Source organism: Xenopus tropicalis, chromosome 3, assembly GCF_000004195.4.
Source record: "Xenopus tropicalis strain Nigerian chromosome 3, UCB_Xtro_10.0, whole genome shotgun sequence".
Taxonomy (NCBI): domain Eukaryota; kingdom Metazoa; phylum Chordata; class Amphibia; order Anura; family Pipidae; genus Xenopus; species Xenopus tropicalis.
Genome location: NC_030679.2, coordinates 64,399,254 through 64,425,707, shown reverse-complemented (window position 1 = coordinate 64,425,707; position 26,454 = coordinate 64,399,254). Strand labels below are relative to the sequence as shown.

At 39.1% G+C, this 26,454-nt stretch overlaps 2 protein-coding genes across 6 annotated transcripts in view; one reads left to right on the top strand and one right to left on the bottom strand.

The window, feature by feature from the left end:
* Positions 1 to 6,015, bottom strand: part of pus7l (pseudouridine synthase 7 like) — an 11,430-nt gene extending 5,415 nt beyond the window's left edge. The window contains exons 1-5 of one of the 4 annotated variants that reach the window (XM_012958506.3): positions 5,892 to 6,015; positions 3,729 to 4,637; positions 3,319 to 3,478; positions 2,975 to 3,170; positions 2,278 to 2,376 (exon numbers count right to left, since the gene is read on the bottom strand). In XM_012958506.3, the coding sequence (XP_012813960.2) occupies positions 2,278 to 2,376; positions 2,975 to 3,170; positions 3,319 to 3,478; positions 3,729 to 4,620 (1,347 nt within the window). In that variant the 5' untranslated portion in view covers positions 4,621 to 4,637; positions 5,892 to 6,015. 4 annotated transcript variants of the gene reach the window in all.
* irak4 (interleukin 1 receptor associated kinase 4) lies at positions 5,927 to 26,454 on the top strand. Of its 2 annotated transcripts, none has more exons than XM_012959165.3 (12): positions 5,927 to 6,004; positions 9,492 to 9,660; positions 10,721 to 10,866; positions 13,339 to 13,500; positions 14,241 to 14,401; positions 17,160 to 17,224; positions 18,888 to 19,002; positions 19,659 to 19,768; positions 23,529 to 23,712; positions 25,038 to 25,100; positions 25,534 to 25,692; positions 25,770 to 26,454. In XM_012959165.3, the coding sequence occupies exons 2-12, from the start codon at positions 9,500 to 9,502 to the stop codon at positions 25,815 to 25,817; spliced, it is 1,374 nt and encodes a 457-aa protein (XP_012814619.2). In that variant the 5' UTR covers positions 5,927 to 6,004; positions 9,492 to 9,499; the 3' UTR covers positions 25,818 to 26,454.

The following is a 26,454-nucleotide window of genomic DNA, read 5'->3' as shown; positions in this document are numbered from 1 at the left end:
ACTTAAAAGGTGAAGTATATTTTAAAAAAATCCCCATTAAAAATCGCCTGGGGTGATGTTCAATTACAGCAAGAACTATGAGGTAGTGTGAGGCTGCTCAGAGTAAACCTGTCTGATTAAATTCTCTAAATTGTTGCAGTTTGTAAGATAACTTTTGTATCGAAATTATCTACTTAAACGGCCCTGTGAAGGCAGTCAGGGAGAGATCGTGATAAGCCTGCAACAATTGTTACGAAAATGTTGCCATATAAGGAGAACTCAGATCGGGTTTCCTTATAATCTAAAGTCACTGCTAAGCAGAGTAGGGGATTCGAACCCCGTTATAACTGAAATGAGGTGCGGATCTCTTTTAGTTTAGGGCTGATATTCAGCCGTTTCTGTGTCCACCACCCCACAATAGAATAAATTCAGGTGAATCTATATTACAGCCCAACCTCCCATTCTATATATTGAAGCACCCTAGCTAAATAAAATGCACATCATTCGTGCAGACGTTTCAACCCACCCTTCCCAACCCAAAGCCCTGCATCAACACCCGTTCCACCCCCCTCCACAAAGCCCAACGCGCGTTTCGCCCCTACACGAGGAGCTTTTTCAAGGACTGGAACGGTCCTTGAAAAAGCTCCTCGTGTAGGGGCGAAACGCGCGTTGGGCTTTGTGGAGGGGGGTGGAACGGGTGTTGATGCAGGGCTTTGGGTTGGGAAGGGTGGGTTGAAACGTCTGCACGAATGATGTGCATTTTATTTAGCTAGGGTGCTTCAATATATAGAATGGGAGGTTGGGCTGTAATATAGATTCACCTGAATTTATTCTATTGTGGGGTGGTGGACACAGAAACGGCTGAATATCAGCCCTAAACTAAAAGAGATCCGCACCTCATTTCAGTTATAACGGGGTTCGAATCCCCTACTCTGCTTAGCAGTGACTTTAGATTATAAGGAAACCCGATCTGAGTTCTCCTTATATGGCAACATTTTCGTAACAATTGTTGCAGGCTTATCACGATCTCTCCCTGACTGCCTTCACAGGGCCGTTTAAGTAGATAATTTCGATACAAAAGTTATCTTACAAACTGCAACAATTTAGAGAATTTAATCAGACAGGTTTACTCTGAGCAGCCTCACACTACCTCATAGTTCTTGCTGTAATTGAACATCACCCCAGGCGATTTTTAATGGGGATTTTTTTAAAATATACTTCACCTTTTAAGTTTGAATAATAAAGGTTAAGTTTTAATTTCCTATCCTATTTTGATCAAGTGAACTACCTGTTAATAATTATTACCTTTTCCTGGGATTAACGGTGCAAAGCTCTGAAGTCTATACAGGGACCACCTGCTAGCGTGTCTCCCTGTTTTTCTCTTTTTCTTTATTGCAATTATAGTGGGTTGCCACTTTGTACACTCTTTGTGCTGTTGCTGTTTTGAACACTGTCCTCAAATTGCACTGTAATGGTGTTTTCTGTTTTGTATATTGTCTGTGGTAATATATTTTGGATATGGTTGATTCTATCTTAGTTGGTCTCACTGTATACTTGTATATAGGTGAGATGACAATAAACCTGACTTGGCTTGACTTCGGTTCAGTTTTGTTTTCTGTAAGCATTTAACATTTAAAAAAATAAGTCTTTGTTCTTAATCAACGATGCATTAATGACGTCTGTGTGCATGGTCCTTGACCTTTAGGGCAGTGGTACATGGGGAGATTAGTCACCCCGTGACAAATCTTCATTACCGCAGGCAAGTAATCTCCCCGCCATCCCATCGGCAAGAATGTAAATCGTCGGTGGGATGGCATACGCGTTGCTACGATTTCCTGAAGTTGCCTGAAGCTGCCTCTCAAGGAAACTTCGGGCGACTTTGACACAAAAAGATAATATGGTTATCTATGATTTATTAACTTTTAGGAGGATAGTATTGCATTAAGTAGCATATTATACCATACTGGTTAGCCCTGTGATGCACTCTAATTAAAAGGACTTTTCCTGTTGTGAAGCATATCTCTACGCACTGGTTGGCTGTGTCATTACAGTTGGTATAAGATGACCTAACTGATATGGGTCAAGTAATTTAATAATAAGCAAATGCTTTCTTATGTGAATATGTCTCTTTGTACTTTGTTTCACTTCACCTTTGTAAGTGCAATCATTTTATCCTATTCATAAATATTAATACAATTGTTTGCCTTTAATAAGAAATTCTCTAGAAGGCCAATAAGTAACTAATACTACTACTACTGTTGAAATCCTTTATCTCATGTAAATAAACATTATACATACCATTTCCTCCTTAAGCAGAGCTAAACCAATATCATGTGACTGGCAATTCTGCCCCTTTCCAAATCTCTGTGGTCCATAGTAGTTAAGGAAGCCTTTTGTCTAAAAAAGTTGTGAAACAGACTTAAATATCAGGGAAATCTGAAGGAGAACTACACTTTAAAAATAAACATAGCTAGAAATGCTGTATAATATAAACTTAAATTATTTCACCAGCCCAAAGTGTCCGCATATCTGTAATAGTAATAATCACGCCTTTAAAGTTAAGCGTAGGAGCCCCTCCAACTTGTTGAGAGGCTAAGCCTAGGGGACATTACAAATATTTAAGCAAGAGGTTTATGTGTCATAGAAGCTGATACTGCTGGGCTGCTTATAAAATTCTAACGCAAATTGCATGAACTTGATGTGCGTATTGCCATAAAATTAGTATACAATTAAATAATTGGTTGGAGCAAGACAAGGATAAGATTATGCTGCTTTCTGTCATATAAGTGAATTTCCTGTTAGCAGTATGGCATATTTTCCATTTGGATAATGGTGTTTTTCAGGATTTTTTTTTACAAATTTCAGTTTCTTCCACACCCTCTACATGTTAAGCATGGCTAAAAAAATCAAAAGCTGGTATACACCACATTTACCCCTGACACCTGGCAGCAGTCCCACCATCTTTGACTACAATACCAAACTTTATTTGCATTACCTTTATGTTGTAAACTGCTTCTTCAATTCTTTCCTGAACATATACTGATAAATCATCACTGTGGTTTTGTATGTCCCTTACAATAATGTTAAAGTGATTTCCACTCAAGTGCCCAAGTTGCAGGTGTTTATTTACTGGGTGTATGTTTTTTATTTTCATTCCTTTTTTCTCACTCATGGCATCTATTTGCTTTAACCTGCAACATAAATGTTAGTGGTCTTCACAAAACATTTCTGAAAACGAACATGATACAAAATTCCAAAAAAATAAAAAACTATAAACATATTTTTTTATGAAGCATGACAAAAGATTCACTGAACTGGTGACACAGAATAGTTACATACCTTTCTGGAGTAACTTTCTTAACTACCATGGCTTGGTAAGTAATGGCTTTCTTATCTTTGATTCCAGCATAACTGAAGTCTGAAGGAAGAACCCCAAGTATACAGGACAAATAGCTAATGGCTTCAAGTGTCTCCAGATTGTCTTTTTGAAGAGTAAAGCCTAAAGAGAATTGTTATTATAACCAAACAAGCAATTTGTATAAACTATATTGTTCTATAGGCAAACATTCTTGTATGAAATGAATAGCATGATAAATTCAGAATAAAAATCTTGCAAAGGGTGCAATACTATTAAAAGTGTTTTTTGCAAGAAACATAATTCTAGCATTCCTAGAAAAGTGTAACATTTTACCTTTTACACTTTCACTGCATTCTGTTTCTAGTAAAGGTTACAGTTCCCTAATACTTACCTGTGTATACATCCTGTTTTTCAGTATCCTCTGTTCTATTCCTTTTTCTGGATGAGCCAATTTTCTCTCGAAATCTAACAGTTATACATACTCTAAGTAGACCAGAAATGTCTTTCTCCGAAAATGATTTTGTTTCTACTAGCTTTCCAAATTTCTTACTAATAAAATGGTGCACAGCTGTCCTATGTTCTTTGCAGTCATCTGGATTAAATGTAAATCTGGAATTTTCAAGCTTTGCATCCAAGAATTTAAAAAAAGCATCTGCTTCCTTTTCAGAAGTCAGCTGACAAAGCTCTTGGTAATCCAAGTTAGGTTTAACGAAAAGTTCAGAGCTTTTGGTAAATGTTACAAGAAAAGGGAATGTCTGACGCACTGCACTATGGATAAGAGCTCTCTCATCCTTTTCAGGATATAAACCCAAAGAAAGCTCACTTAAGTCATTTGCTGTCACTGAGGATCTCCAAACAGATCTTACAGTACATGCAAACTGGTTTAAAGACTCTTGAACATGTACATCCAAGACAGGATACAGCAAACAGCAGGGATCCAGTTCACAATCATCTTCAACAATATCAGATGTCTGCACCTGACTTCCACCAGTTCCAGAAATATCAGTGGCAAACTCTGTAAATTCACATGTTGTCCCTTTACGTTCTGCGTCTTTTGGGTTTATTCTTTGCTTCCTAATAATGTCTTGTGCACCATTTCTTTCGGATTTTTCTGTTGATTTTTCATGTCTTGCTTGCACTTCTGTAACTAATTGACCAGAGACATCAATTTCTGTTACCACAAAATCAGCTGAAGAATTTTTTATTGTTCCAAAAAATCCTCTATGATCACTCACATAGCAGAGAGAACCAAAAACAGTGGGAGACAGACTCTCTGTTTCCATTTCAGAAATCTATAAACCTGAAAGTACATAATACATAAATCTGGGTGAAAGGAAAGATTAGTGCAAAACCTCCAAAAATAACAGTCATAGGTGTACACTTTACAAGAATATTGTCCTCTGCGGCCCCAAGGAGGGGATAACTTCATAGGAGAAGTCACTGTGGATGTTCACCATGTGCCTCTACTGTTGATCAGTACTGATTATATAATACATAGCCATTTCATTGGATCTGTTTTTAAGGTTATGGCTAGTGATATGTGCTTTAAGTAACGTCACTGTATATCAACTATAAATACTGTATTCGGACTACTGACACTATGAACATTGGATTTGTAATAGACTACGATTCACACTGAAGGCCTTGTACACTGGGGCCTTTTTTCCACTCAACTATTAAAAGCCAATTGGAATCAAGAGGAGGGGCTTGTACAGGTTAAATACCTGCAGTGCAGTGATCCCCAACCAGTTGCTTGTGAAAAACATGTTGCTCCCAGTGGCCTCAAAGTAGATGCCCATTTTTACATTTCTGGCTTGGAGGCAAATTCTGGAAGCACAGAGACACAGTTTTATTCCAAGCAGAGCATCCAGCAGGCTAGTAGTCCACATGGGGCTACCAAATTGCCAATAATAGCCCTTATTTGACATCCCCAAAGAACTTTTATCATGCTTTGTGTGGCTCACAAGTAAAAAAGGTTGGGGATCCCTGCTATATAGTATTGTTCACTTCACACTTGATATAGGGCTATGCCCAAAACATGTGGTGTGTACCTTTACTGCTTGAATATTTTTTTTTCTGTTTTGGATCCTTACCCAATAATTCTATATTTAATTCCAATCCCTAATACATGCCAGAAACTAAGGATTTCCTGTAAAACTAAAAGATGAATTGAGGATAACTGACGAACACACAAATTGTGCCTGGCAGCTCCCTATAATAAACACAAACATTCTCTCTCAAAAAGTCATGTCTGTCCACTGGCCAATTGCTCACAAAAGTCTTATATTATTTTTTGGCTGGCCAAGGCCAGATGTATGTTTTCCTTCCATAAATATGTTCCTTCTTGTGCTCACTGTGTGTATGTTTGGCCAGACTACCACAGACAGTGCTTCTTGCGCCCATTTCGCTCTGTCTCTTGCCACCTACACAGCTCCAAACGCTGACAAATAAGCACTATAAGACCTCTTTCTAGCTATCCGTACGCTAACAACATATCTAGACATGAACATTTAACATGCCTCAGCTCAGCAACCGCTGTACCGCAACAGGTAACCTAACACATTAGCAGCACTCAGCCGCTCACCCACATGGCGCAGTCACTTCCTCCTTCCGTTGTCGGACGCCACAACTCTAACTCCACCCACTATCCTTCCTGCCCTACTTCGTGTAATTTCTCACTGAGCTGTGTTACGGCTTATTCCCTCTCATTAGTAATAAGATACGTACTAGGCTGCACTAGTTTATACTGAACTGCCTGGCTGTTATGTGTGTAACTTCATTCATTCTTTGCCTACAGGTCTGATTAATTTATGCGGTTATGGGTGCCAGAATAAACAACGTGGCTCCATCAGTGTAGTGCCATGGAGGATGTACTGATCATAGTTTCTAGCAGATAGAAAAAGCAACTACTTCGCTGTACTTAGAACAGGAGAGCGGCGTTTTGCGTTACTGCGCACGCGTGTTATAGCCGCAACTCAGAAGTCTCTGGCATGCCTGGTAACCGGAGTTTTTGGTGTTGTGCAAGTGAAAGAGGATGCGGAAATGTTCTAGAAGAAGTAGGAAATTAGAAGTTACAGGGCAGTAATAGGACTCATTGCAACTAGCCTGTGTGGCGTTTGCCTCCAGCACTACAGCGCCTAGGTGCTCAGTACTTCTGTACTCGCTGGGTACCTGTGAGTGCCTGAGTGGCAGGGCTACAGTATCTATCATAGCTGGTGAGTATACTCCCTACAGGCGCAGAATAATACCTGCTTAAATGGTACTGAATGCATCAGGCAGTTGAGCTTGAGAGAGCTGTGTCTTTTGTCCTCAGCTACAAGGATAGGTCTATGCCTTATGTAAATTTAACCCTATCTTGGCCTACAGCAATGCTTCAGCTACTCATCGAGTAGAATACAGTCACGGTAAAAACCTCTTAGCTGGGCCCTTGCAATGTGTGAAAAGGTGTGGACTTATGGAACAACACCTCATGTAGTACAGTCAGGATTTAAAGGAGAAGGGGGGAATCTGGTACGCTTAGGCTGATGCCACACGTGGCGTTTTTACGCTGCGTATTTTCTGCGTTTCCATGGTGCTAATAGTGCGAAATAGTAAAAAACGCCGCGTATTTCCGCTAGGTCTGGCAGCTGCCTTTGAGTATACATAGGAATAGCTTGCTGTGCAAATACTGGCGTATTTCGGCAAACGCTTGAAAATTCCGTGGTTTAGGCGTTTTCTAGCGTATTTACGCATTGTGTGGTTTGCTTCGAGTCTTTTCAAGTTATTTCTATGGATCATGACATTGTGCGTTTTTCAGCCACCGAGAGAATTAGAAAATACGCAGCGTAAAAACGCCATGTGTGGCATCAGCCTTAGGTTGCAGAAACCTTTTAAAACCATGCTTGCCACTTTCTGCCTAGTCAAGTTGCGGGTGGGATCCCACATTAAAGGACAAGAAAGTTGATTCCTTTTCAGTTTTTACTTTGTTGATGTATGACACATTTTTTATCAGTTCAGCAGCTTTAAGTTGAACAACTTAGGTTTAAATGAGATAAGGTGGAATGGAAGCAGTAGGGTATGCAGCAAAATTCCATACTCAGCACATACAGTGGAGGAAATAATTATTTGACCCCTCACTGATTTTGTTAGTTTGTCCAATGACAAAGAAATGAAAAGTCTCAGAACAGTATCATTTCAATGGTAGGTTTATTTTAACAGTGGCAGATAGCACATCAAAAGGAAAATCGAAAAAATAACTTTAAATAAAAGATAGCAACTGATTTGCATTTCATTGAGTGAAATAAGTTTTTGAACCCTCTAACAAAAAAAGACTTAATACTTAGTGGAAAAACCCTTGTTTGCAAGCACAGAGGTCAAACGTTTCTTGTAATTGATGACCAAGTTTGCGCACATTTTAGGAGGAATGTTGGTCCACTCCTCTTTGCAGATCATCTCTAAATCCCTAAGGTTTCGAGGCTGTCTCTGTGCAACTCTGAGCTTGAGCTCCCTCCATAGGTTTTCTATTGGATTAAGGTCCGGAGACTGACTAGGCCACTCCATGACCTTAATGTGCTTCTTCTTGAGCCACTCCTTTGTTGCCTTTACTGTATGTTTTGGGTCATTGTCGTGCTGGAACACCCATCCACGACCCATTTTCAGTTTCCTGGCAGAGGGAAGGAGGTTGTCGTTCAGGATTTCACGATACATGGCTCCGTCCATTTTCCCGTTAATGCGAATAAGTTGTCCTGTGCCCTTAGCAGAAAAACACCCCCAAAGCAAAATGTTTCCACCCCCATGCTTGACGGTGGGGACGGTGTTTTGGGGGTCATAGGCAGCATTTTTCTTCCTCCAAACACAGCGAGTTGAGTTAATGCCAAAGAGATCTATTTTGGTCTCATCAGACCACAGCACCTTCTCCCAGTCACTCACAGAATCATTCAGGTGTTCATTGGCAAACTTCAGACGGGCCTGCACATGTGCCTTCTTGAGCAGGGGGACCTTGCGAGCCATGCAGGATTTTAATCCATTGCGGTGTAATGTGTTTCCAATGGTTTTCTTGGTGACTGTGGTCCCTGCTAATTTGAGGTCATTAACTAACTCCTCCCGTGTAGTTCTAGGATGCTTTTTCACCTTTCTCAGAATCATTGACACCCCACGAGGTGAGATCTTGCGTGGAGCCCCAGAGCGAGGTCGATTGATGGTCATTTTGTGCTCCTTCCATTTTCGAACAATTGCACCAACAGTTGTCACCTTCTCTCCCAGCTTCTTGCTAATGGTTTTGTAGCCCATTCCAGCCTTGTGCAGGTCTACAATTTTGTCTCTGACATCCTTGGACAGCTCTTTGGTCTTTCCCATGTTGGAGAGTTTGGAGTCTGCTTGATTGATTCTGTGGACAGGTGTCTTTTATACAGGTGACTAGTTAAGACAGGTGTCCTTAATGAGGTTGACTAATTGAGTAGAAGTGTCTAACCACTCTGTGGGAGCCAGAACTCTTAATGGTTGGTAGGGGTTCAAAAACTTATTTCACTCAATGAAATGCAAATCAGTTGCTATCTTTTATTCAAAGTTATTTTTGCGATTTTCCTTTTGATGTGCTATCTGCCACTGTTAAAATAAACCTACCATTGAAATGATACTGTTCTGAGACTTTTCATTTCTTTGTCATTGGACAAACTTACAAAATCAGTGAGGGGTCAAATAATTATTTCCTCCACTGTAAAAAGAATGCTGCTAAGCAATGACGTGACATAAAAACCCAGTGGCTATAAACCAGTAAATCACCAGTTTCCACATAAGTAATACATAGTCTACAGTTCTCTAACAGTTTTGTTGAGATAGTAATTGACTGTATATATTATTTTGCCCCCTGTCATACCTATGTGGAAATGGGGGAAGAGGGAGCTGGGGAATTTTTGTTGTGCTTTATTGGGTCTCTGCAACTCAGACTGGTTTGGGGAAGGAATAGACTTTGGACTAAGGAATTGTGGTGTTTCTGGTTAATCCAAAGGTGATATCAACAAAATGCAAAATTGCCCTTTTTTGTATGTAATAAGGTAGAATCATTCAACTTTTTGTAAGTGTGATTCAAGTTTGTTACCAACTGTATAAGAAAATATAGCAATATATGTAATTAACATGTGTCTCATTTGTAATAAATATATCTTTATCATTTTAGTATAAACCATGAGCAAAACTGTAACACCATCTACCTACGTCCGAAACCTTAGCCATGGAATGCACAGGCAGCTAGCGGACCTTCTCGATCCCCAGGAGGGATGGAAAAAAATAGCTGTGAATATAATGAAACCTTCTGGTGAAGCAAGATACTCACAATTTCATATACGGTAATGGCTTTATATAGGTGATTTGGTTTGCAGTTTAACTTATATTACAATTATATAAAAATATTTTTTTTGGGGGTTTAGCATTTATTTTCATCATCATCATCATCACTGACACTTTTTTAAAAAGAAAAAAAAAATTGTTGGAAATGGTAAAAGTTTTGTTTCCAGAGGATACTGTGATCAAATTAGTGAACCCTGTACAACAATCCCGAAATGTTTTGCCTGTAATACCCTTACTTGTTTAATACAAACACATTCATAATGCTAGTTCAAGAGAGGCTTACATACAGTATATTAGACCTGTCTGCCATAAAATAGAATATTCAGTTACTTTTTCTATTTTTAATTTTAATGAATATGTAGTATTTCCTTCCCATCCCCTTAATTTTGGTATTATTATTTAGGGATCTCCACCCAATAATTCCAAGCAACCTTTCATTAAAAATGAAAATTTGAAAAGTTGTTAGTGTCATTGCAGTTAAAAGTAGTACTTTTACAACTTTCTGTTCTAGTTATGCAGAAAATGTAAGCAACCAGACACATTCTCCAATCAATACCAAATTGTTGTACATTTTTAATAAATATATATTGAAACGTGGCTTAGAATTACATTTTCTTTCTGAATCTGCATCATTCATTCTAGTCTGTACTAAAGTAGAGCTTGCTTTATAAATTTCCTATCTCAATCACACAAATCACTGGAATCAGTTTCACCAGGAATCAATTATTTTTCCTGTTTTTGAAATGTGTGAAAATTTTGTCCATGCTTTTTTTTGTAGAAATAAGATAAAGTCAGCCAGAGTTTCCTCTTTATTGGGTTTATAATGTGGTGTCCCTACAGGGAGGGTCTGCACTATAGTGCTATTACAAAATGTTTACACCATATAACTAAAAATTCTGCATTCCAGACTCAAAGGTCTACTAATTTTCCTAAAACTATGAGAGAAAGGAACTTGCTTTTACAGATTTAAAGACCTATTATTTCACCAAACAGTAAACAGCTTGTGTTTTTTATGCTATTTTTATTTATCTTAGTTGAACATTTTTCTCTTCTTTCAAGGAGATTTGAAGGAACTGTGCAAATGGGAAAAAGTCCTACATGTGAATTACTTTATGATTGGGGAACAACAAACTGCACTGTACAAGACCTCAAAGATCTGCTGCAGAAGAATGGCTTTTCTGCTGCTGCTTCTCTTCTGCTTCCTGGTAATTCACTTTGAAAGTATATCCATATACATCCCCCAATACCAACCTGCCGAGGTTCTTATAGGAATACTGTAATGGGAAACATGTTTTTTTCTAAATGCATCAGTTAATAGAGCTTCTCCAGCAGAATCCTGCATTGAAATCCATTTTTCAAAATTACAAACAGATTTTTTGATATTTAGTTTTGAAATTGCACTTGGGGCTAGCCATATTCTTCATTGCCACAGTCATGTGACCTGTGCTCTGATAAACTTCAGTCACACTGTTGAGCTGCAAGTTGGAGTGATACTGCTCCCTTCCAGCAGCCGTTCAGAAGAACAATGGGAAGGTAGCAAGAAAGCAGCTCCCAGTAGATATCAGAATAGCACTCAATAGAAAGAAATTCAAGTCAGTCTTGGGACTCCTCCAGTTACTGTATATACTCGAGTATAAACCGATCTGAATATAAGCCGAGGTACCTAATTTTACCTAAGAAAACTGGAAATATGTATTGACTCGAGTATATGGGGTGGGAAAAGCAGTAGCTACTGCTAAGTTTCAATAATCAAAATAAATACCAATAAAATTACACTAATTGAGGTTGATCGTATACTGTATATTTACTGTACTGTATGTGTTCAACTTCAATTTAATTAATAATAATTAACAGTATTCACCTGCATTAGCAATGCTGATCACATGATATGAATATCCCTGATCAGTATTGCTGTACTTCGGTACTAATTATAGGTAATTATTGATTGAAGTTAAACACACATGAGTTTAACTTCAATCAAACTGCAGGGCTTGGATTAAAGGACAAGAAAAGTGTAAAAGTAAATATAGGTCCATGGAAAGGCACACCTTCATCCTCCTTTTGTAGAGCTCCTAATTCGCACAACTTTCCATTCATTTAAAAGTTTAAAATCCTGTTTCCAAAAAAATGCAGGGTAAAGCAAAAAGAAATTCCCATAATGCAACACTCAGTATCCAAGACCAGGAGCATGTGCATTACATAACATTACTAATAGGCGCATGCACATAAAATAAAATTTGTGAGCTTTGTCTATTGCGAGCACGAGCGCTCACAAACATTGACTTCGGTTGCTATGGTGACAGTAGACACTGATCGGCAAGCACAAATTATTTGTTCCTGTTGCACGCTGATCAGTGTTTGTGCTTCCTCCATATATGCTTGCCGGTACTTCCCTACCTTGCCTGCAGCCTTATGTTTGTACCTGCAGGGGCGCATGACGTCACTTCCGCCCAGGTGCGCAGAAGAGTGCGCTAATAGGTAGACTGGTGCGGTTGGTGGGAGTGGAAATCGCAGGAGAGAAGCAGGCAAGCAAACAGCTGCTTCTGCAGGTCAGACTTATGTGTTTACTCGAGTATAAGCTGAGGGTGACCTTTTCAGCACTCGAGTATATACGGTACATGGGAGTAGGAGAAACAATAGGTTACCTGAAAGCAGTTCTAATGTGTAGCGCTCGCTCTTTCTGAAAGCTAACTGGCAAAATGCACTTAGAGATGGCTTCCTATACACCAATATTACAACTAAAAAATAAATACATTTGTTGGTTCAAGACTAACATTTTAAATGGTAGAGTGAATTATTTGCTATGTAATTTAGAAATAAAAAGTATACCATAAAAATCATGACAGTATGCCTTTAACATAGATCCAATGCACTAAAGAAGGAGGCTTGGACACTGCAGGATTATACCACAATACGTGTGCATTTATGTATGCACACATATTGCTCTATAACCCTGCTGTGTCCAAGCCTCCTTTTTTAGTGAATTGGATCTGTCTAGATGTGTGTTTGACGGGGCACAAAGGGAGCAATGTGGAACCTTTATGTATCCAAAGTTCTCTCAACATGGCCTCTTCCACATAGCTAAAGATGGCCTTAGAAGCCATTAGCTACTCATACCATAGTGTTTATGTCCTACCACTGACCAGCTTAGTGAAACCCATACTAATAACTAAAAACAAATAATTTAGCTTTAAATAAATCTGGCATTTTTCAGGATGTAATTATAAGGATACAGGTATTTTTTCCCTTTGAGGTATCAGATTTCAGTTTTAGTAAGGAAAAGGAAACAACTATTCTCTAAAAAACTAAAAACAATATAGTGTTGGTATTACACTGTCTATGTTTGCATTTGTGTCATTGTGTAATAATCATTTTAATAGCTTTTTACCATTGCATGTCATAATGTCATGAAATAGCCATTACACAGAAAGCAAGGAAAGTATTTATAGTCATTATGCAAAAATCCAGCAAACTGCAGTCAGAGGTTATGTGATAATTTGTTTAACAAATAGTTACTGGTGCACCTTACCATTTAACACTACACCATTTCTAGGACCCTAGAATCATTATTAGGTTATATCCCATATTTTTCCAAATGTTTTTGGACATTTCATATGTGAATGCATGCTATTTCAGAGCAACAATTTAAAATCTTGGCTTGTTTTTCCCTCTAACAGCTAAAAATACAGAAAATGTAAATGCATCTACGAGGCCTGTTAGTTCTGCAATAAATGCCCCATGTGAGATGTCAGCAGCAGAAGTTATTGATACTTGCAATCCTCACACTTACCAAAGTAAAGGACCAGAAGAAAATGAAGTTGATGATTTTGATGACATGGGTAATTTATATTTCCATTGATGGTGCTTTTATGTACGTCTATTTATTTAACCCTGGGGTTTGATTGATTGAAGTTTTTTTTCTTTCTGCAAAAAAGTACTGTACTAATCAGCAGCTGTATAATTACCATTTTGTTGGTAAATCTTCAAATACCTTTCACAGATGGGCAAGAAACAATCTTTCCATGGTGTGGTGGCAGCATATGGCATTAGAAAGTAGCACCATTCTTTGGAGCAAAACCTGATAATGGTGTTTTCAGACTGGAAATTTGTTTTGTTATTTTCAACATCTTGCAGCGGATGTAGATTTTACTTTAACAACAGATGAGGGGCCACAAGGACATAATTTCTCTAAGGCAGTGGCTCCCAAATTGTGGGTCTGCTGCCCCCAAGAGGGCCCCTGCGTGGATGCCCGTTAGGGTGAAATTTGGGGAGAATGCTTTCATAAATAATGCTGGAATCCTTATTAGAGTTTAGGTAAGCATTTATTTGCCCTCCTAGATATTCTTGGAACTGTGACTTAATTGCTGGCATAGCAGTACTCAGGACAGGGCACAAAAAAGTTCCAAAACAATTGCTATAAGGTTTGTTCACGGCACTAAAATAATGACAAGTTTGTTATGGAAAATGTATTTTGATTTATATCATAATTAGAGTGTATACAAATGTAGCACTTTTTCATATTATACCAATTAAGTATTGTGAACTGCTTATGTTTTTTTTTCTGACCTTGGCATTTCAGGGATTGGTAGATTTTCTTTCACTGAGGTAAAGCAAAGCACTAATAATTTTGACATTCGACCAGTATCTGAAGGAGGCAATAAATTAGGAGAGGGAGGCTTTGGAGTTGTCTTCAAAGGGGAAATAAAAGAAAAAATTGTAGCTGTAAAAAAATTGACAGAGGTAAGAAATACATTCTCTCTCTATCACAGTCTGTTATGTATTGTGCTGCCATTGTTACTGTCGGTGCCTCTTCTCCCATTAGGATGCAGAGTTTTCTCTCTTCTTCTATGGAGGGGAAGTCTGGGATGTGATGGGAGAGTCTCTGGCAGTAGGTGTCTCTCAGTGCTGAGTATTTGGGGCAGTGTAGTAGGAAGTGGGTCTCATCCTCTACTCTCCCCTGGTCACATCGCTGGCACAGCCTGCTCTCCCTGGGCCTGTAGGTCTGTCAGTGCCGACCCAGTTCAATCTCCAGGCTGTGGGCACCCAGTCTGTACTGGCTCAGGATCTGTCTGTCTTTTGGGTTCTGTAGTCTTTCTAAGTATGGGGCCAGTCTGTATTCCCTCCCTAGTGATTGGTAGATAGTAAGCTTCTTGGAGTTTGCTATCTCATCCCTCCAGTCACAGATATATTGCTCTTTAGACTTGTTTATTGTTTGTGTTACTTGGCCTTTTGTCAGTGGGTGGGAGGCTTGGGTGGGCAGGGTACTGATGAGTTGTTTCAGGGCACAAGACTTTCCCTGGGTCTCATTGTGCAACAAGGCTTTATGATGGTAGGTCATGGGGTTGCTGTTGTGTAGGTGTGCCCAGTATGAGAGCGCCCTCTTCTGTATGGAAAACAGTAGGGGAAATCTGCCCAACTCAGCCCGACAGGCACTGTTTGGGGTGCTGCGGTGGACCTGGAGGAGGTGCTTTCAAAATTCCAGATGGAATATTTCTGTTGGGCTAGAGTCCCATTTGGGTTGGTCTAGGTAGGTGATCAGACCCCACACTTTGCTGCCGTAGAGAAGGATTGGGGCGATGACACTGTCGAAGATTTTAAGCCAGACTCTTACTGGGGGTTTAAGGTGGTACAGGTGTCTCCTGATGGCATAGAAGGTTCTGCTCGCCTTGTCTTTTAGAGCAGCTACTGCTGGTTTAACGCTTCCTGATTGGCTGATTTCTAGGCCAAGGTATGTATACCTGTCAGTATGACTTAGTGAGTGGTTGTTTAGTAGGAAGGAGGGTGTTTGGCTTTGTTTGCCGTTCTTCTTCTGGAAAACCATGATTTTTGTTTTGTTTGAGTTGATGGGCAGTGCCCATGTTGAACTGTACTTCTCCAGCACTGCCAGCTTGGCTTGTAGGCCGGTCTCTGTTGGAGACAGGAGTAGGAGATCATCGGCATACAGCAGGAACTTCACTTCAGTGTCATGTAGGCTCAGTCCTGGTGCTGGGGAGGAATCTAAAGCTGCTGCCAGCTCATTAATGTATATGTTAAAGAAGGTTTAACCCCTCTGCCCTGCCGGAACCACTCACTTCTCTTCCCATTCACGTTAATGCTGCATTGGTTCCCAGTATATGAGCTCTTTATGATGTCATATGTCTTCCCTCCTGTCCCACTCTCCAGTAGTCTTAGGAATAGGCCACGGTGCCATACTGAGTCAAAAGCCTTTTTGAAGTCCACAAAACAGGCAAATATTTTTCCTTGTTTTGTATTGTGGACATGATCTCTGATGAGGCTGTGCAGGGTGTAAATGTGGTCTGTGGTGCGGTGGTTTGGCAGGAACCCTGCTTGGCTCTGGCTGAGGACATTGTGCTGGGTTAGGAAGGTGAGGCTTCGCCTGTTCAGAATACTGTTGAAAAGTTTTCCCAGGGTGCTGCCCACACAGATCCCTCTGTAATTGGCTGGGTCGTACCAGTCCCCACTTTTGTAGATGGGGGTTATGAGGCTTTGATTTCATGCCTTGGGGAAGTGGCCGACACTCAGGGCTAGGTTGAAGAGTTTGGCTATTGCAGCATGTGTTTCTGGGGGGCCCTATTTAATCATCTCCGGCAGGATTCCATCTGTACCGGCGGCTTTTTAACATTGTAAGTCTTTTATTTTGTCTGCTATTTCCTGGGGTGCCATTGGTGCATCCAAAGGGGTCTGGAAGTCCTTGATTTTCTCCTCCAGAGCATGAAGCTTTGCCCTGTATATTCTTTTGTTCTGGGGTTTGCTCACATGGGGGATTTCTTTGTACAGATCCTTGAAATAGTTCCGCCAGATGTTGACATTTTGTATCTCTCTCTTTCTCCCTCTCTTTGAAATTTATCATAGCAGTTAGATGCAATACTATAAAGCAGTGGTACCCAGTGTTTGTCACCCTGTGATCTACTCTTTCACATTTAATGCCCATATAACATTATACAAATGTCAACACAGCAGTATGGCTGCAGTTAAATGCTCTGTTATGTTGGGGGGAAAAAGAAGTGGTGGGATGGCATCCCTCCTTGTGGTCTACGAAAAACTTTAAAGTGATCTACTGGTAGACCGCGATCTACCTCTTGGGCACCCCTGCTATAAAGTATCATTGGAACAAAATGTTGCTTTGTTACTTTTTGCTGTTATTGTTATGCCATATCAAAAACATCAAAACAGTGCCTAGTCTTAGTTGCCCAGTAATGCCACAGAACAACTACACTATAACTGTAATATTACAGTCTTGAATCAAAAATATACAGCTACTGCACATTGTTTTCTGTTACTCTATGTGGTGCTCATTGAGTTCTGAACTTGTCCTTGTTTTAAATACCATACAGCTGCTCTGCAAAACTGAATTAATAAGTTTGCCTTGCCTGCTACAGGGGCACATTGATTAGCATTATTTTTTTACTCTGTTTGAAACACTGAATGAAAAGAGGATGATGTTACTAAATAATTGACATTAGGGTTAACAATAATAAATTATCTTTTTTTTTTTTAGCTGGTCGATGCTAGTATTCAGGATCTAACATGCCAGTTTGAACAAGAAATCAAAATTATGGGCAAGTGAGTAATTCAACATTACTTCAATATTAGTGCTATAAAATAATGAGAAAAATAGTTTGGGCAAAAGTTTCCACACATTTTAGGCCATAAACAGAGAGAGACTGCTACTTTTCAAACTAAAAGAATTAATATCAGGAGCAAGGGTGTGCACACAAGCTTACCACTGCCATATGCAGTGTATGGTGATGTTAGGCAGGAGTGGTGAAAAGGTCTGAAGGGACAAATTGCACTTCACTACTGGGCAGTCTGATGCATGTGTTTGGTTGGTGCCAGGAAAATGTTACCTGTCTGAAGGTGTGACAACTATGTGTTTCATATTTATGTCAACAGTTTGGGGAAACCCCTTCCCAAATTCTGAATAATAATAATCTAATCAAAAAGTGGGGTTTGTTGAGGTTGGAGTTGAAGAGTCTGACTGAACTGCTTAGAGCCCTCAATTAACTGAACACTTGTGAAGTGGAACTCTGATTGCAAGCTAGGCCTGTTTGCCAAATATCAGTACCCAACCTCACAAATATTTTGTAGTCTAATTGAAGCAGATTCCACCAATCACGTTTCAATATTAAGTGGAAAGCATTCCCTGAAGAGAAGACGCATTCATTTCTTTGTAATACCCATGAAGTCAGACAATATACAAGCTACAGCTATACAATGATGCTGTAATTTTTACTTTATCAAAAATGTACCTTTCTTCCTTTGGTTAACATTCATACAGCATATTCAATTTGCCATACTGCGCGGTACATTTGCAGTGAATTAATGAGATGCCCTACATTTTTCTTTCCTTCCTGCTGCTCTGCAAATCCGAGAGTAGTTGCACTAACCCGGTTCATGGGACAGATGAAATTAAGCCATAAACAGAAAATGGAGTAGAGAAAGGGAACAAAAAAGCAAGAAATGGAGGAGTGGCTGGGCAGTTGTATTTATAAGTGAGTGGATGTGGTGAGTGTAAGTAAGTTTGTACAGTTCCAGTAGTAACTTTACTAAGAGAATCCTTTTGTTGAGTGATGGAGGTTATGGGCTCATCCAGTTCTGGGCTACCATCTTTTTGGGGTATAATAAAATGGGTTGCAGCCACGAATTTCATAACTTGTTGCCAGAATTCCTGCATATCAGGGCAAAACCATAGTGAGTGCAGGAAATGTAAATGCCGAAATTAGGCAGCATATGTAGCACATCATACATAAAAACATGACCAGTTTGTTTCGCTCCTTACTTAATCTATGCTGCTGCTTTCAGGAAATTCAGCAAAAGGTTACAATTGCTCCACAGTGGGCTATCTTGTTATACTTCCTTTAAACCTAAAATGCATAAAGCATCCGTTTAAATTGCTGATGTTTTGTTGCCTTGACTTTTACCACCTGGCATTAGTTTATTTGGGTACTATAGCTGCAATTTTTATTTTAGACCTGTATAAGCTTTAAGGCTTGCATACAACTGCAGATTTCTGTTATGTATATAATTAAAACATTGAAAACATGTGCTTTCATTTCTCTTGCTTTTGCTTACTAAATTTTTGATCACTGTGTCATATGAAAGACTACAGTATTCATGGTATGACAGGAGGAGAATTTTTTTTTTTGTAGTAGTTATCATGACTATTCCTGCCATTTGATTGTTGTTTACGGGAAAATTATCCCATGATATCTGTTTGTTTCTTTAGATGCCAACATGAAAACCTTGTAAAACTACTTGGTTATTCCAAAGATGGTGATCAGTACTGTCTGATATACACATATATGCCAAATGGTTCTTTGCTGGACAGGCTAGCTTGCTTGGTAAGTTCATATATTGTGATACTCAGAAGAATACAGAGGTACTCTGGTGTTGCAAAGCTGACATGTAGGATATGTAGCAACAACGTTTAGATGAATAAAAAATCAACATCTAGGGGAGGAATGGATGTATTTTTGTGATGGTCCATAGAAAGAAGCTGCATGTCCTGATAAATGTAAGTTGGGAAATTGAGGAAGGGGGCCTAAAGTTACACTTAGACACCTGCCATGGAAAACTGAATGTAGGGTGATGTTGTGGACTGTAATGTTAAATACAGGGAGGGGACTGGGTTTAAGTTGGAATATGTGCAGCTCAGGCCCATTTAAGTAAATAAGATATATGAGAGGGGACCATCTTGGAAAGAGTGGGTAGTGCCTTTGCAGGGGCACTTTAATATAGTTATATATATCGCTTTCCATGTCTTTTTAAACACTTATGATACCCAAAGTTTATATAATATGATAAACTGTTGGTTAATTGCCGTTTAATTTTTTTGCATTATTTTGCCCTTTATATGTATCAGTTTTCTTGTCCTTGAAATAAAAATAGAAAAATTCAGGTTATCCAGATTTGCATAATGGTCACAAACTGTAATTCCTGTAAATTGACTATAATTCAGTGGGGGGGTCTTTTTTATTATGTTGTTTTTATTTTTTAGAATGATACACCACCAGTATCATGGGTTTTGAGATGTAACATTGCATATGGAACTGCAAATGGTATCAATTATTTGCATGAAAACAGTCATGTGCACAGAGATATTAAAAGGTAATTGCTATACTACAAAACAATAATTATTTGCATTTTATTAACAATGAAGTTAATGGTGGATGAGGACATTTCCCAGGATGCCACAACCAATGTGACTTGTGCTCTGATGAACTTCAGTCAAACTTAACTGCTGCGCTGCAAGTTGGAGTTTTATCACCCCCCCCCCTTCCTTTCCTCCCCAGCAGCCGATCAGCAGAGCAATGGGAAGGTAGCAAGATAGCAGCTCCCTGACACCAGCATTGCTAAAGGTGGTAGATATCAGAATAGCACTCAAGAGTAAGAAATCCAAGTCCAGCTCATGATTCCTCCAGTTACATGGAGTAATGTGTAGCGCTGGCTCCTTCTGAAAGCTCAGACTCGGGCATAATGCACTGAGATGGCTGCCTTCACACCAATATAAACTAAAAATATACATTTGTTGGCTCAAGAATAAAATTTGAAATGGTAGAGTGAATTACTTGCTATGTAAACTGTATAATTTAGTAATGAAAAATACACCATAAAAATCATGACAGAATCCCTTTAAAATCTATGTGTTTCCTAAACCAGCAAGCTAACACCAACAGACAATATTATGTTTTGTAATGTAACAAACTCTGAAAGAGAAGGCCTTTGCACTTAAATTAATGATCCCAAACTACTGATCATGAAGGCTGATAAAGGGGTTGCTGTATTTATACTTGATAAGGGCTCTGGCACACGGGGAGATTAGTCGCCTGCGGCAAAACTCCCTGTTCGCGGGCGACTAATCTCCCCGAGTTGCCTTCCCCTGCCATCCCACCGGCATACATGTAAGTCACTGGCGGGATGGCACACGCGGCGGCGCGATTTTGCGCAAATCGTCGAAAAAGACTCGCGAGTCTTTTTCGCCGATCTCCCGAAATCGCCCAGCCGCGTCTGCCATCCCACCGGCGACTTACATTGTCGCCGATGGGATGGCAGGGGAAGGCAACTCGGGTAGATTAGTTGCCCGCGAACAGGGAGTTTTGCCGCGGGCGACTAATCTCCCCGTGTGCCAGAGCCCTAAATCCTTTTACCACACAGAGCTTTTGTCACAATTATCCAACATATTCTAAATTGAAACAGGATCCAACCTCCTTCTTTAAAGAACACCAGAATGCCAACTGGATTGACCAAACCATATTCTTCTTCCTCTTTATCTAATTCCACATGATTGTATTTACAAGACGTGCGTGCCATTTCTCTGCAATTTGTTTTGTATTGTATTGTATTGCATTGTATATCTTTATTTATAAAGCGCTACTTATGTACGCAGCGCTGTACAGTAGAATACATTAATACAAACAGGGTGTTAATAAGATAATAGATAAATACAAAGTATAATAATAAATACAGATAAATACAGCAGCAATAAGTTAAGAGTCGAGGACACAAGAGGAAGGAGGTCCCTGCCCCGTAGAGCTTACAATCTATATAATTTGGTTCTGCATTTACACCTTACCAAGAATACATACAGTATGTCTACCAGGTCTTCTTCAGGAAACCCTGTTATTTCAGTTATGGACTCACTATGGCAACCTGTGGCATGGTTTCTACATTACTACCTACAACTGGTTCTATCCATGAAATCCTACACTCAAGACACACATGCTTGCTATGAACTTTAGCTAATTTACCTGACTTTCCAGGCAATTATTTTTTAACCAGTTGTGAAAAACTTCTGTACCATTATCCCACATGAGAAGAGAATTGAGGCAGTCGGATTTGCTCTGCTTGCACATACACGGTCCCCCAACTGAGTTTGTGACAGAGCTTCTAAGAGCACTTTTATACCACAACTACTTCATAATTGAAAATACTAACTCTAACAAGCAGGGACTGTGATTGGTTTGAATGTTGCCCCAACATGTTCTAACCTGTTCATGAACCAGTATGAAAAGATTCAGATTTATTCTCAGTTTGGGCAACACATTTTGCTTTACAAAAGCTACACTCATGCCCTGTTTTGATACTTCAAGGGTTGACTTCTTATATGAACAGATCTATAGGACAGGAACTAGGCTGCAAACTACACTGTTTTGAAGAGAGACAGACAGAAATATTATTTTACATTTATTATTTTACACACATCTTACACACACTATCAAGTTGTGCCTTATTCACAATTTCAAAGGGAGATCAGGAACAACTCTGACGCCATAAAGGCAAGAGAATAAGTTCTGAAACTAAAGAACCATTTACTTGCAGAAAAACTGTTCTCAAAGACTACTCGATAACCAGGCCGACACAGCAACTTTTATTACACCTCATCAACAAATAACTAAACCCAATCAACAGGTCCTGATCACTACCTTCAATTGGCAGAATTACCTTGATAAAGTAGCCTGGGACTACTGGCATATCTTGAGATGTAATATCTACTAACATGAACCCTCCAGTGACAGTTTTCAGAAAGGGAGAGAAGCCTAAGGGATCTGTCAGTAGTAAGGGCACTCACGCCATTTAATTCCTCAGCACCTTTGTCCTGGCTACAAACACCACTTAAAAATAATTGCTACCCTCATGGTGGGTGCAGAACTTGAAATGGACTTCAGTCACCCCCACACGAGGAGGATAAACGCTATAAATTTTAAAAAATACTATATTTTCCTATTTTGCGTGCCATTATAAAGCACTAATTTGAAAGTTGCTATTTTCACTGAACCAAACCCACCTTTCTTTATAAATAGGTCAGTTTGTTTAGAGTCCCTATCTTTGAACAAATAAACTTTTTCCTTATCTAAGCTCCTGTCTTTGACCAGCTCATTATCAGGGACTTCACAGTGAACTGGTAATTAGTTTTATCAACTCCTCTAAAGTTCTTCAGGATCAGGAAGTGCTAAAGTGAAAAAGGCTTCATATTTTTGCTTAGTGCCAGAAATAACAGAAACCAAAGTTTTTAACATTTTTTCATTTAAATAATAGGCAAAAAGTATGTTTAGCACAAGCCCTATACATTCAGTTTATGTTAAAAAGGGGTGTATATTGTCCCTTAAAACACTTGTGGATGTGAGATACAGAAAGGAATAATTTATAAAAGCAATGGTATCTGTTATGGTAGCACTTACAGATGCTAGAATCCTACTGTATCAGTCTGCAGCATTGTCAGTAGGCATCTGTAAATTTATAACAGCCTTTTGACGCAAGCAGAAAGTCTGGACATAACAAACTGTCTAGTTTATTTGAAATGGTAGGTCATGTACAGTGAGGAACATAAGTATTTGAACACCCTGCGATTTTGCAAGTTCTCCCACTTAGAAATCATGGATGGGTCTGAAATTCATTCATTAGGTGCATTCCCACTGTGAGAGACAGCATTTAAAAAAAAATTTAAAAAAAAATCAGGAAATCACATTGTATGATTTTTAAAGAATGTATTTGTATTGCACTGCTGCACATAAGTATTTGAACACCTGGCAATCAGCAAGAAATCTGGCTCTCAAAGACCTGTTACTCTGCCTTTAAAAAGTCTACCTCTACTGCACTCATTAATCTAAATTAGTAGCACCTTTCTGAGCTCTTTAAAGACACCTGTCCACCCTACAGTCAGTCAGACTCCAACTACTACCATAGGCAAGACTAAAGAGCTGTCAAAAGACACCAGAGACAAAATTGTGGACCTCCACAAGGCTGGAAAGGGCTACGGGGCAATTGCCAAGCAGCTCGGGAGAACTAGCAAAATTGCAGGGTGTTCAAATACTTTTGTTCCTTACTGTATGTATTTTAATGCATACTGTGTTTTTTGTTCTTCCTCTAGTGCAAATATACTCTTAGATGATACATTAGTTCCAAAAATTTCAGACTTTGGATTATCAAGGGCAACTGGACAGTTTTCAAAGACTATGATGACTGAAAGAATAGTTGGTACAACAGCATATATGGCCCCTGAGGCACTCAGAGGAGAGATCACTATAAAATCAGATATTTTCAGTTTTGGAGTGGTAAGTATTTTACAAATGGTATATTGTAGTTGGGAATGATATGTTAATTTATAGGTACTGCACTGCGTGCATCATGTCTTGGTGTGGAGCCTTGTCTGCCAATTGTGCATTCATGCTACTCTTTTTTTTTCAGCCCTTGCCTCTTTTGCTAAAGCTCATTGCTAGGCAGGCAGAGAATGAGCTTGGCATGTACAGAGACAGTTGGGAGTCCATGGTGAATTAGTGCTTTATAATGGGACAAAAAATAGGAAAATATTGTACTTTTTAAATTAAAACTATAGGAAGAATATAATTTCAAAGTCCTGTTTATAGTGAAAGATAAATAAGGGAGACTTTTTGGCTAAGTGCATATCATACTTTTAAACCATACTTTACTGGAAGGTGAACAACCCCTTTAACACAGGTGCTAAATTGCACCAAATAAGTTGAAACAGGAAGCACTTGCACACCCTTGCCTGCCCAAACAAATATAAGCCTTGTACTCCGTGCAAGAGGGGTAGGGAGGTTCCACCAAAACACTGCAAGGGGATACCCTGCTTAAAATTGCTTGCGTGCCAGAGAGTATTATTTTCCCAGTCAAGTTGACCATATCAACCTAATAGATCTTTGCTTTCATTTTTTAACTTTTGGTGATCTAGTGATTGTATGCGATAGGAAACTGTACCCAGGGGCTAAATATATTCATATACTTGTGTTCCCTTCTACATGTGTAGTTATCTAATAAGATGATGCATTTTTGTATGAGCATCTTAGTCACCATGTTGAGCTGAAAATATTTTCGATTGCAAGCTTAATGTGCATTCCTAATTTTTTTGTCCCCAAACCAGGGGTATACCTTGGGCCCATGGATAAAAATGCACTGTGGAAAGGCACAAAAAGCATGTAAACTTCATGTCCTGTACAGGTATGGGTTCTATAATCCAGAAACCCATTATTCAGAAAGCTTTGCATTACAGAGAGGCCATCTCCCATAGACTCAATATTAATCAAATAATTTAAAATTTTAAAAATGATTTCCTTTTTCTCTGTAATAATAAAACAGTACATTGTGCTTGATCCCAACTAAGGTATAATTAATCCTTACTGGAGGCAAAACAATCCTCTTGGGTTTAATTAATGATTAAATTATTTTTTTAAGTAGACTTTGGGTATGGAAATCCAAATTACGGAAAAACCCCATATCAGGTAAACACCAGATTAGCATTCTGGATAATAGGTCCCATACCTGTACCAAGAACTATTATTATGGACAAGAAGAGCAGAAGAAGCATGTATAGTTATTTACTGTAGCAGAGTTAATTATTCTTTATTCTTTGCTTCTTCAGGTACTGCTAGAAATAATCTCTGGTCTTGCTCCAGTGGATGAGAATCGTTCTCCATCACTGCTGGTAAAGTGTAGTTTCTTATTTGCTTCTTAAATGAACAGTACATATATAATGTGTGTGTACTATGTAAGGTACAGTACTGGCACAGCCATTGCTATATCTTCTAGTGGTGTACATTTTTAGTACCTTTTTTACCTTTAGGAGCATAGGCTTGACAAAGAGTCTGCATCCCATGCTTTTTAAGCTGTGGCCATGTAAGATGGGGGCTGCATGCTAGTTACACAGGACACCAGCAAGGTCCAGAGCAAGCTACTGGGCTGTTGATTTGCCTACTTATGGCCAGTGAATGATTTGTTTTGCCATTAAGGTGGCCTAGTTTTCATTTGAGCATTCACACTACCATAAAGTCACAGTCAGTGCTTTATACACAAATGACAACAGGTTTTATTGAAAAAAAGCTCTGTGGATAGGCTATGATAGTCGTTATTTTACACAGCTTGATATTAAAGAAGAAATTGAGGAAGAGGAGAAGACTATAGAAGAATACACTGACAAAAAGATGGGTGATGTGGAACCAAATACATTGAAAAAAATGTACACAGTAGCAAGCCAGTGTTTAAATCAAATGAAGAACAGGAGGCCTGTCATTACAAGGGTATGCTCATTTCTCTTTTTAATATATATCATTGTGAGGAATACCACTGGCTAAAGTGTGTCTGTTTCATTTTGTAGGTGCTACAAAATCTGGAAGATATAAAAAATCTTGTAAGCAGTTCCTAAGCTTTCAGCACACTGAAATCAGTTGCACAGCTTTTCTTTGGTGGGGTGAACTGTAACGTAAGAGTTTCTTAATATGAATCAGCTCAGACACTTTTTTAAGGGAACAGAAGCTGATAACATTTTGTAGAAATCCCATGCTTTTCAAGGAACTATGACATTAATCTGATGCCGGTAACCAGATGTTATCTTGCACCAATAGTTATGACAGTCTATTTTGCAGCACACTATTACATACCAGTATAGCAGGCCCGGACTGACAATCTTTTGATTCTGGCAAAAGCCAGAGGGGCTGCTGTAATTTGTCATAGATAGTCACTATTTAGTGGGCTGGTGGGTGACTGTTTGGGCCTCTGTGTACTTGAAATGCCAGGGCCTTCTTAAATTGCAGTCCAGACCTGCGGTATAGCTCTACCTTTGATGTAATATGGCTATCATTTTGGAAGCATGTGCTGAACAACTCAGCCAACAATAGGGCTTGGTGCTCTGTCAAACTGAGGTCAAATGAGGGTTCAATCAGCAAAAAAAAAAAATTATATTTGTTTTATTGCAAAATGATTGTTTTACTATGCTAAAGCATCCTTTCTTTTTACTTATAGAATTGTATTTATAATGGTTCATATTAAAATGTTGCCTATGA